This window comes from Hipposideros armiger, unplaced genomic scaffold (genome assembly GCF_001890085.2).
Source record: "Hipposideros armiger isolate ML-2016 unplaced genomic scaffold, ASM189008v1 scaffold_767, whole genome shotgun sequence".
Lineage (NCBI taxonomy): Eukaryota > Metazoa > Chordata > Mammalia > Chiroptera > Hipposideridae > Hipposideros > Hipposideros armiger.
The window spans coordinates 749,163-762,044 of record NW_017732117.1 but is presented as its reverse complement, the minus strand read 5'-3'; the positions used below and the strand labels follow the sequence as shown (position 1 = coordinate 762,044).

The 12,882-nt window shown below is 39.5% G+C and overlaps 1 protein-coding gene across 1 annotated transcript in view; it reads left to right on the top strand.

Moving 5' to 3' along the window:
- Positions 1-9,352, top strand: part of LOC109373981 (opioid-binding protein/cell adhesion molecule-like) — a 60,620-nt gene extending 51,268 nt beyond the window's left edge. Inside the window, exon 6 of the mRNA XM_019628242.1 lies at positions 7,086-9,352. Within this exon, the coding sequence (XP_019483787.1) occupies positions 7,086-7,186 (101 nt within the window). The 3' untranslated portion in view covers positions 7,187-9,352. The remainder of the gene's footprint in view (positions 1-7,085) is intronic.
- Positions 9,353-12,882: the final 3,530 nt, after the last annotated feature.

Here is a 12,882-nt window from a genome sequence, read left to right as displayed (position 1 = left end):
TATATATATATATATATATATATATATATATATATATATATATATATATATTGGGTTGTCGGAAAAGTCATGATGCATTTTTGCAACGAAAAAACATAAAAAAAATATGTCATGACTTTTCTGACAACCATATATATATATATATTCACAGGAGGTGGAGTATAGCAAAGGAAGACAGTCAATGGTATTGCTAATAGTCATATAAGATGTCAGAGGGGTAGTAGATTGGGGGAGGGGGGTTAGCACTTTGTGAGGGGTGCAAATGTCTAACTATTATGTTGCTTTGTACACCTTAAACTAATAATAATAATAATAATAATAGTATAAGAATAACAGAAAATGAAAATCAAAAAGAAAGAAATGCACAGGGTTTTAAAAAAATTTTAAACAGGGTCCCCCCAAAAGATACTATTTTAGGGATCAGCAATTTTGTTCTGGTTCTAATTCACCTAAATGTATTCATCCTTTACTTATACTTTGTGGTCTTACCATCTGAACTAATCCTCAGAACAACCCTGCAAGGATAGATAAAACTATCTATGCCCTGTTTTATACATCAAATAATAATAATAATAATAATAATAATAATAATAATAATAATAACTGATTCAGAAGTTGACTGTCTTGTCCAATGTTATTCTGCTAGTGAGTAGCAGAGCCAGAATTCAAATTCAGTTCTCTCTCTTGAGTTCAATCCTTTTAAGATGACCCAGCAGGAAGGATATTCCTGAGATGAAAGAGAGGTTATGTTATTAGTTTCAAATGGCTTCTTTTCAGAACCTATGAGGGTTGAAAGTATTTATTTGTTTGTTTGTTTGTTTGTTTATTGATTTAGACTACAACAGAAAATATTCTAGGTCCTACTGGAGTACAAACTTTGTGAAAGCAGAGATTGTGTTTACCCTTCATCTGAAAACAGAGCCTGGTGCATGGCAGGCTCTCTAAAAATACCTACTGAGTGAACAGCTGTGGATTTTTGAGGCTATCTTGGGGTTTGCTACCCTTGCAGACTGATCCTTTGCCCTGGGACTTGGCCACAGAGCTTGGCTTTGGATCGCCCCCATTTTCCTGCTCACCCTCCTAGGGCCCCCACAGTCAATGACCTCTTTCAGCACTAACCCTCCTATCTCATCTATCTCACCTCCTCACTCTCTCACCTACCAATACCTCACCTCAGGTTTCACATTCTTGGAAAATATCAAAATAAGCTAATATGAGACTCAAGGAAGAAGTGTAAAGTAGGGGGCGTGAAACCACAGAGATGCAGTTACCAGGATCACAAGACTACTTTGTACCAGGCAGTATATAAGTCACTTGAATCCTTTAAGTATTCTGTATACTCAGTATTATTACCCATATTCTCAATGAGAAAACTGAAATGACTTTGACAAAGTGTAACTAATGCTGGCAAGCTATGGATTCAGGATTTAAGGCAAAATTGGTCTGACTCCAAAGTTGCCAGCATTAGTTACACTTTGATAGTGGCCAGTGACTTTATCCCAAAGGAAGTTTAGGGTCACAAAAACAAGGCAGTGAGGCTAGGGCGGGGCGGGGCGAGGGGGCGGATGCACAGAAAACCTTTCTTAGGTGCCCTGGAAGATGTATGCTCAATCTATGCATCCATGGACCCTGCTGCTTAGCCTTTTTTTTCAGTTCCATCTTTCCTTGAAACCCTTGTGCTTTATCCAGGTTCATTGCAGAGTTAGTTTTCTGTAGTTGAATACATAATTGAAAATCTGCCTCACATATCCAAATCCTGGATTCTAGGTTTGTGATATGAACTACATTTCTCTACCATTTTTCCTATTTCCACTAAAAAAATAAAAGAATAAGAATGAAAGCACCCTTTGAATTCTTAACACTGTTTATTGAAATTAAAACTAGTATTATCTTGGATGCCAAATACCTAGGGAAGTCCACACAACTGGTATTTAAACAAATTATGATGTCAGAAAATAATATTTAACTTGACATCTGAAGACATGTGTTAAGCTCAGGTGAAGTATCATCTCCTCTTCTATAGCAGAATCTTTGAGCTAACATTTGCAAAAGCCTCCTACCAACCTAAGCAACCAAAAATGAGCACTACGTTGCCATGAGACCACACCAAATAGTTAAACAGCAGCAACCCATCACATCTACATTAAAGCACAAGGAAGCATTTTCCTAGTCAGGGGAGTGGCCTGAGCATACACAAGCCCTATGGGAAAGTCCCAACCCGGATATTTTCTTTGACTTCCAATAAAATTAGGGTTACTGTAAAGATACAATTAAAGAATCAGTTCATTGATGATGGCTTTGTCTCACATTCCTCCAACCTAGAAAGTGGCACAAAGATTTGAAGTACTCTCTTCTTGTTCTGAACAAAGACTGAGAGCCCTCCTGTAGGGCCCCCACTATACTGGCATTTGGCCCAGCTGCCAAATCTCAAATGTGTCCAGGATCCATATGAGGAAAGCAATGCTAGTTTTAATCTTCATCATGCTGGATTAGATTAACTCCTTGGCCTTGATAGCTCAGCCATATCTCATAGACTGATTGACCAAAGGCACTTTGGCAGTAAATTGCCACATCCTGTGATACAATAAAGCAGGACTCATTATACCTGGTAAAGAAAGAAACTCTGAAGCTGCATAGAAAATGAGCCACAGAAAAGGAAACCTTGGGGTCTAGGAATGTTTGGTACCCTGTTGCTAACTCAAGAGATTGTGGTATGCAGAAGTGCAAAAAGCTAGAGCAGTGGTGATTTCATACCTACTGGAAAAGACCATCTGGCTGCTCACCAGCTGTTCCTTCTAGCACCAGATTAAGGGTTTCCCTTCATACAATAACTCAGAGTGCAAATAGAAGAAGAGCCTTCGAGGGCGTCAATCCCAGATTCCTTTCATGTTATAGATGGGAGAACCAAGACCAGAGAGAGGATGTCACTCAGCTAGGGAGAAGCAGAGTCACATGGAGAAATGAAATCTCCAGATTCCCACTCCATTATTCCTCTCATCACATGATTCTCTGGTCCCTGGAAAATATTCACAAAGGATTATTTTCCATAGAGAGGAAGTAGAGTTATAATAATCAAAACTACTGACTTTGTAGACAGAGTGACTCAATTCTAATCCAACTCTAGGAGTATAAATTATGCGACCATGATCAAAGTACTTAACTGCTCTGTTCTTTAGTTTCCCCATTAATATAATGGCAATGCCAATAACACATAGCTCAGAGGGTTATGAAGGTTAAATGAGTTAATATATGTTTAGCATTTAGAATCATGCTTGTCACATAAAGAGCACAATATGAATGTGTGTTATCATCATCATCCTGAGCAAACTGAACAGCCTTTATATCTACTAAGTCACCTCCTAGTTTCTACTCTTTGGAATACTCAACTGAAGCTGAACTGAGGCTGTGAACCCCCTGCCTGATCAGCACTGAAAATCTTCTTGCAGCTGCCACACTCCATGAGAAACATATCTCTAAATGATGCCTCCTTTTCTCTCCATACATCATCCGTTTATGCTTTGTTTTCTTATATATTTATTTTCTTTTGTTTTAGAAATAAGCAACCTTGTGCTATAGCATGCCCACAGAAATGCTTAAGCCCACTGGTAGAACTTGGAATAAAGTTATTTCTGCACTAAGATATCTGTCTCCCAAGAGTAGAGCTTATTAGAGCTTCAATTGTTTCTTTCTTTTTTTGTTTTTTAAGCTGAGCCATCCTGCCACCTCTTGGCAGCTCAGCAGCATCTCAGCTCCGGCCCATGTGGGAATCGAACCGGAGACCCAGTTGCTCAGAGCTCACACTCTTGGGCGAGCTCTTAACAAACTGAGCCACTCTGCCAGCCCTTCAATTGTTTCTTAAGTTAACATCAACACAGTGAATTAGATGAAGACACACCACACACACACACACACACCTAGTTTAATGTGTCATATGTATGTATGCAGATACATAAATGGTGTGATAAAACTCTATGGTGCATGCTGCTGCCCAGTGCCATTCATTGGAAAGGCAGGGATCTCCAATATGAGAAGTGGTGTTGTCGACAGTTAGTAACTGTGTGACAAGTTTCAACTTGTTTGATGCAGTCAGTCGGGTGTGAACTATGGTTGAGAGAAGACCGTAAAGTGTTTTAAAGTGTGCCTTAAATCATGGATCACGAACAATGCGTTAACATGAAATTTTGTTTCAAACTGCAAAAATATGCTAAAGAAACATACAAAATGTTAAAATTAGTTTATGGTGATGCTGCAGTGACCATGAAGATGGTTTACAAGTGGTTTGAGTAATTTCACAATGGTTGTGAAGCAATTGAAGACAAGGAGCGATCTGGGTGTCCTTCAACACCAAAATCCCAAGAGAATATTGAAAGAGTAAGCGAAATGATTTGATCAAACAGAAGATTGGCTATTAGGGAAATTTCTGAGGATCTGAACACCTCTTATGATTCCATTCAAAGCACTTTAACAACAGATTTGAACATGAGGCGACTGAGTGCAAAATTTGTTCCATACATTTAGACTGTCAAACAAAAGCAACAGCGTTCGTCAGTTTTGTTGGAGTTGCATGACCATGCTCCTTCAGATTCCAGCTTTTTAAGACATATCATCATAGGAGATGAAACTTGGGTCTATGGTGATGATTCTGAGACCAAGATTCAGAGTTCTCAATGGAAATCACCCAGTTCTCTTTGTGTGAAAAAAGAGAATCAATCAAGATCTAACATCAAGGTGATAGTAATTGTGTTTTTTGACCTTGACGAAATTGTGTGAGCTGAGTTTGTACTAAGGAATGCTACGATGAAATCTGAATTATAAGGGCTTATTAGAGGGTTTAAGAAATGATGTGCATAGAAAACAGCTTGAGAAATGGGCAAACTGTTTCATGCTCCATTATGACAATACTCCATGTCACACATCACTTCTGGTACAGAAATTTCTGTCAAATAAAAACATTATGGTGTGTCCTCATCCACCTTATTCACCGGATTTGGCACTCTGTGACTTCGGGCTCTTCCCCAAAGTCAAAATGACCATGAAAGATAAACATTTTGAATCGATTCAGGACATCAAGGCAGCCACGACATGCAACTAAAGACACTCACAAAAGAATACTTTCAGAACTGCTTCAGAAAGTGGCAAGACTGATGGGATAAGTGTGCTTAAAGCAGGGGGTATATTTTGAGGGGGATTAATGGCAATATGTCTTTTACAGTAATAAATTTGTTTATATTTAAACATTCACCATATTTTTTATCACACCTCATGTATACATACATATATATGTGTATATTTATAAGGAATGATACACATAAAGACACATGGGCTTTATAAATCTATATTGCTCATTTTTAATAAACTCATTTAAAATTCTAAATCATTTACCTTTTTCAGAAAATATTATAGAAAATTACATTGAGCTTTAACTTAGGCATTTTCCAACTCAGTATATTCTGTAGGCCAATATGATTCCTTAGGATATATGTCTGGACTGATGGAGGCCCCAGAGTCAGGCTACTTTCCATAAATATATATATGAAACCTACATGAAGACCATAGCACTGAGCTCGGGCATTTATCTTGCCCTTGTCTGTAAATACTCTATAAGAAAAATGCAGAGAAATATGAGCTAGACTCTTAAGCTATCATGTACAAATGATTTTTTAGTCAATAAGAGAATTGTGCACATTGTAAATCAGAGGAAGAGAAGTTATCCATGTTAAAATCCCTGAAGTTGGAATAGTTGCGTGCTCACTGCTCAAGTGAGAGACCTGTACTTCCCCAAGCAAAGCTTTGCATCAGTCCTTTCCTAGACAAGGCACAGATCCATGCCATTAGGTTGACAAGCAAGCCAACTGATTGGGTCTTATCTGAGGAGACCCTGCACCATCTCTGTTTTTAAAAGCAGTCATGCTCGTTTCCAATACACCAGTTTCCTTCCAGAAAGACGGTGTAATCCTGGTTTGAAAAGGTAAACGAGGCATGCTTGTCTTGCCTGCAACTCCTTCCTTTTGTTATTGGCACTATGGGAATGACTCTTGATGGCTTATAATCCCTTGGTTTGTACTTGCTTTTGCTTCCCGTAGAATACTCTTTGCTTGCTAGCTACTGGTCTTGCTTATGACCCTAAATTCTTATGACTTTTAAATGAAGGTGAGAGGGGCACAGAGGCAGAGTTAGACATTGACACATCTTTCCTGGGCCCTTCGAACAGGCTAGGACAATCCTACTTCCCATGGTTTGTCTTCTCAAGGGTTAGCAGCTGAAAAGAAAAGGATAGTACTTGTGAGTCTATGGTCTTCTTCAATGGAATGTGAATTATTCACTAGGGTTGTGTAAAGGGCCAGAGGGAGGGATCAAGAAAGAAAGAGGTACAGGGAGAACTCCTTCAGGCTGAATCATTAGGTGGCAGTTTGGATTTGAATGGTTGAGTATTCTTTGTTGCTTTGGGAGAGGCACCACTGGGATAAGCCCAATCACAGTCTTTAGAAGTCTTGAATAACATTATTCATTCTTCCTCAGCTACTTCAGAAGGAACCTCCACAATACCTAAGTTACACAGGATGGAAAGTCTGCTACATCAACACCTAGACTCCTCATAAAATGTTGCTCACGAATGTTCCCATTCCTTTTTCCTTCTTTCCCCTTTTAGCTTGTCTGCATTCTGGACTCTCTCCTGCCCCCAATGCCTTTCCTTTCCACTCTCATCCCTGTCCGTCCAGAATGTCATCTCCAAAGACAAAACACAATTAGGGATAGTGCTTATGAAATGACCATCAGGTCCTGCCCTCTCTGTAGCTCTAACTTTTCAGTCCATGGGCCTGATTGCCATTTCCTCCTTCTACCCTTTTATTTTTTAACCCTCATCTTTCAGACAGTGGCCAAGGCATCCCATTGATTTGCCCCTTGGGGTTTCTAAATACTCCCCGTGGGAACTTTCCATTTGTCCAAACTTAGAGGGTCAGTGGTGGGGGGTGAAAGGTGGGGAATGCTCACAGAAAAGCATGTCTATATTTTTGCTCATCAGGGAATAAGTACGGTACCTTTGGGTGCATGCTAATGGGTCTGTCTCTCTTTCCCCTACACAGGGCCTGGAGCAGTCATTGATGGTGTAAACTCGGCTTCTAGAGCACTGGCTTGTCTCTGGCTATCAGGGACCCTCTTTGTCCACTTCTTCATCAAGTTTTGATAAGAAAACATAGGTTCTCTGAGCAACGCCTGCTTCTCCATATCACAGACTTTAATCTACACTGCGGAGGGCAAAACAGTTTGGGCTTCTTTCTGTTTGTTTGTTTCTGTTATTCTTCTTGATTTTTTTGATTTTTGGGTTTGTTTTTTTTCTTTGACTTTTATTTTCCAGGTTAAATGAATGGGGTTGAGGGAGGGGTGGACAGGGTTCTACTGTGTGTAGGATAATCATTCACTGGTGTGTCCAAAAGTGGAATCTGTTCCTGCTACCTTGGCCCTTCCCTTTCCTCTACTTCCCTCCCCACCATCACCACCACCAATCTCTCCTCCCCCTCCTCCACATTAAAACATAAGCTCCATTTGGGAAAAAAATGTGCCTCATGATTAACACCCTAAAGACACAACTTGAGTTATAATGTAATGCACAGCAAGAGTTATACCCAAGTGTTCTATTACCTGTGTCTTTTAAGCTTTGGACCATTTTCTTGACTACAGTGTATATATCCTTATCGCCATGTTTATTATTATCTAATTGCATTAGAGTTCACATCCTTTCTTTCTGCCATGTTATCTCAGTATATATATATATATAATTTTGCCATCTTCTCTAGCCACTCTACTCTATTTGTGTTCCTCACCAGCTATAAAGATTAGAGGTTTGGGGCTATTCACACAACCCAACACTAAAAATTTAGAAGTCAAATGACCAAAATGGGGGGAGGCATTTTGAGAATAGTGATTCTCTTTAAAAATGCTGTCCAACTCATAAAAAATGATTCCTAGATGGCTGATTATTTGGGTTTTATCAAGCTATTTATCAAAGTAATCATATGATTATCCATCTACTCAATTGTCTGATTTACCTCTCTATTCAATTATCTATCCACCCATCTTCCTCTCTAGCAATCTATTTACTCTACTTACCAATCTATCAATGTAATTATCTAACACTTCTTTCTATTTCTTTCCCCACTATTCATTATCAATTCATCACCATATTAATGTCTAATTATATTGTGTCTTTTCTATTGTATTCATTTCTCTTCTACCTTCAGCAGACATTGGCATCTTCAAAATTATCTATCAGCTTCTCAAATGAAAGCCAGTGATCTCACAGGCTAACAACATAGAAAAGCAATATGTCATGGACTCTTTGGAACATGGTATCCCATCTTCCCAAAGTAGATGCTGTTAGCAGATGGACCAAAGTAGCAATGTAATGATCAGTCACTCACTATTCCCAGAAGAGACTGTGTTTTCCAAAACTTCTCGGGAAGCAGATCAGCCCTGGAAAGCCTTGATTAGTACTGTCTTTTTTTCTTTTTTTTTCTTTCACACTTGAAGGACCAAGGTGCCAGCCTTCATGCTTCTCTCAGCCTTTCAAGAAAGTGTATGTCAGGAACCTATGGGACATACTCCATTGCTGGCTTCTCTTAATAGCAAGAACATAAATTGTAAATAAAAACAAAACAAAACACACACACACACACACACACACACACACACACACACACCTGTCTGTGGAATATGAAGAGAGCAGTCCACCAGTCTGAGTGTGATGACTTCGGCTATTGTCTCCTCTTTGCTCCAGTTTTGGTTTAATATGTTTGAAAACTATCCAGTAAAAAGCTGATGACACCAATTACATGGCGGGTGTGTTGACAACTCTAATATTTGTTTCAGGAAACTCTTCTGAGCTGAGGGCACTTGAGCAACTGACTTAATTTCTAAGCACTTGATTAACACAACACTGCAAACAGAAGGGGGAACGTGTAAGTGACACACAATTTCCTCTGATACAGGCTGCCTCTCCACTGGTTTGGGGGAAGAATTCCCTCAGCTCTCCATGTTCAAGCAGATCCCACATATAAACAAGAGCTGACCTGACATTTCTTCATTATCTCCTGAGACAAGAAGGATTCAGCCAGCAAAGGTGCCTGTGATCCAAAAGAATGGCATTGAAAACCACACAAGGTTGTACTCCTCTTGACCTGTGCTGCAGGGACTGACCTACTGAGAGGATGAGAATAAAGCACCAACAATGACTAGCTCACAGACATGCCTGCCTCAATTGGAAAACTCTTTCAGGCCCACACTCAAAAATATTATGTGTGTGTATCTCTCTCTCTCTCTCTCTCTCTCTCTCTCTCTCTCTCTCTCTCTGTGTGTGTGTGTGTGTGTGTATACACACACACACACACACACACACAATGCCAAAAATATGTATACATCATAAGAAAAGAAAAAACTGTGTTAAAATTGTAATACTCAATATATACTGATCAAAAGATGAACATAAGTCATGTGTATACATTTTTTTGGCACCCCTGGTATACACACACACACACACACACACACACACACACACACATAAAATACAAACCTAGGATAGGCTTTTTTTGGCATACAAAAAGCTAAGCACTTTCATAAGAACTGGTGTGAGTGAAATTATTATTACATTTGCCAGCTGTAGACAGACATCTGCATTTCCTAGTGAGCCTCCAGGAGCCAGATTCTGGGAACATAAATGATGTGCCAAAAGCAGTGTATTGATTCCAAGTTCCAGGGACAATTATGAGCAGACGCAAAGTCATAATTAAAGGTTGGACATCAATGCTTAGATCTGTCACCACGTTCAGCACCTGGAGTAGGGTTGGTGTCAGACATTGTATGAGAATTAAATGTGTCATTTGAGTGTTCTACTGATAATAAATTTGTTACTTTGGAGTAAAGTAAATGTAGAAGCTGTGGGGAGTGGGTAGTCTTGGAGAACACGGTGCTTGAAATGGACAAGCTATACATGTTCTTCACTCCAAGACTTGTTCTAGAGGAAGGGGTCCATTCTCCTTTGGCCAGGAAGATCACCAGAACCTTTTGAACAGAGCAAGGTACTCGGTCTCAGAGTCACTATAAAACTCAGCACTACCCTCTTCCACTGGACACCATGAAGAACCTCTGGTAGTTACCTATTCCAGCCATATTTCAGAGGGGGGAAAAAATCCTACAGTCAATCCTAATCTGTCTGGGATAAATCAACCAAGTAAATAAGACCCAAGAAAACTGGGTGCTGGGAAAGAAAATTGCTCTTCTTCACAACAGACGTACCCCAACTTTGGTGGTATTGGGGTTACTTTGGTGGGGATGGCTCCATATGACATAGCTGTTCCCCAACATTTTGAAGCATACAGAACAGTAAATGTTCACTAAAGACACACACTTACACATGCTCTTTCAACTTTACATATGGAGGGTAGATGGATAAGACTTGCTGGACAGAGTTTTTTCAAGGTGTCAACGGTGGGGGGGAAGTTGGGGTAAAGGAAAAAACAATAGACACGCCTCTGAGCAACCTATAGTTCTTCACGGGTTTTCCACATGGGAAGAAGACCAAATAAGGAGATGAGGTGAGAGAAATTCAGCAATTTAATTACTCTGAAGCCCTTCCCCTTCCCAAAATAAAGTTAATATGTAGTTCCACCAAAGTAATGCCATTGAAAGTGCTAGTGTTAAGGCTCTGGCCAAGCTTGTTTTTGAGAAGTTTAATGTCAAGTGCCTGATACAGTTATCTACAAGTATAAACAAGTGTGTTTAGTTTTTCTCATTCTTGTTTTAATCTGGGGAGGGGAGGCATATAGAAGAATGGACATATTTTATCCCTCGAGCATTGCGCACTGTTGTTGGGCTGCAACTGTGCTCCACTAAATAGAAGGAAAGGTAAAGCTTTGTATCAAAAAGAGGACTGGGCCTCTTTCCCCTGAACCCATGCTCATACTTGACAACACATTTTCAACACATTTCCACTCAAAACCTGGATGGAAATGTGCTCTGGGACTCTAGAAACTCCACAACCCAGGATGAGTTTGAAGATCTGTTTCTGCATCAATCCAGTCACTTTGCACTCAACGTGGAGGAGTTAGCAAGTTCTACCTATGTTGAAAGGACTCCTAAATGAAAAGCATAGAGAATCTCAAGGTGGGCAATAGACCCCAAAGTGAGCTTATCACTGTCATTGCATCAGGAGTGGCTATAAATTGAATACCCTAATTTTGGTCAATGCTTCCAGTGCCATTGAGAACATCTGCTCCTCTGTAGTTGTGTATGGATGTCATCAGCCCCATCAGTAGAAGGATGGAAGGAATGACTCAAGGTGAGGAGAGCAATGGGGGTGGGGTTATCTTTCCCAATTTCACTCTGAGTCCTCACCAGAGAAAATAATGGCTTTGCAATGCCTGGAACCAGCCCTCTAATGACCCCCATCCCCCATCACACACACACACACACACACACACACACACACACACACACACACATGGAAAGCAAAGTTTAATCTCTTCGAAATGAGAGGAAGCAGCATAATTTTTTTCTTTCTGGCAAAATTCATTTTTCCTCCAACAAGAAAAATCTTTTGTCTCCATTTTGCACGAGCCGTATACCTAGACACGCTTACACCCAATTGCCTCCCCTCCCACGATCCAAAGATACACTCTCTTTTTCTTTTAAGACAAATAAGTTTGAGCAGTTGCAGGAAAACTTCACAGGTGTGTAACTAAGAAGGAGACATTTTCAAAAAGATAGCATATGATGAGAACTCCTAATGATCACTAAAAGCAAACAAATAAAAATGCCAGTCTCATTTCCCTCATTTCTTATTTCAGAGAAGAGAAGTAAATGAAAAGAGGAAGAAGTAGATCTGTAATTAAAAGATGTGGCAAAAAGATAGGGCTGAACGAGTGCAATTTAACCTTCAGGTGCAGAATACGGAGAGTCCAAAGGAATGCGGAGTGGACTTAATTAGACACAATTGTCTTCATCCTGAAAGTAGTCAGCTAAGCCTAATTTCTAGTATTTTGCAAGAGGTTCCTTTTGGTTTCTTTCAGTGGTGCCCTTTTAAAGGCACACAGTTAGTTCAGTTGTTCCACACCACTGAGTGGAAAAAGAAAGATTGTGAACTGTCTACTATCCTTTCTCGGCCACTTTCTATGTTATTGGCAGATTTATAAGAATATCAATAATAGCAATGATAAGTAATAATAGCTGCCCTTGTGTGTGTTAGAGGGAGAATTTTTAATCATTGAAAATTTTTGTGACATGTAAAGTGCAGTTGTGAGGTATGTGTGGGTGTACGAAAATGTATCTGTCAAGTTCAGAGTCCTATAGATTAAAAAAAATATGACTTATCAATGGTGCCGTTATAGCTGTGTCAGACAATGGGTGTGCCCATTCTCACAATTATCCTTAAATCTATGTTCAAATGCTTTAAAAATTTATCACATGATACAAGAATATGACTTTGTCAGCCTTCTAGAGTTCTTTTTTCTTTTGTTTTCTTCCATATCTTTTCCTTCAAAAATCAACAACGACTTGATTTCTGTCAATAATTGTATTAAGGGTGAATATACTACCTGAATTTTGTGCATGTTACATTGTAGTTGTAACCTTTTCTAATTCAGGATGAATACAAGATGGTTGTGATTGTGCAGTGTATCAATAAAGTTTGAAGAAATTTGTAATTTTGGGGGGGGCTGTTTATTAGGATATTTCATTGAGTATCCAGGAATGGAGAAAAGTGAAGCAGAATATGCTTGTCCTATATGTGTGTTTTAGGTTTTGGGTAGTATATACAATCAGAAAACTGAGTTGCTTCTCTCTCTCTCTCTCTCTCTCTCTCTCTCTCTCTCTCTCTCCTTTCTTGCTCAC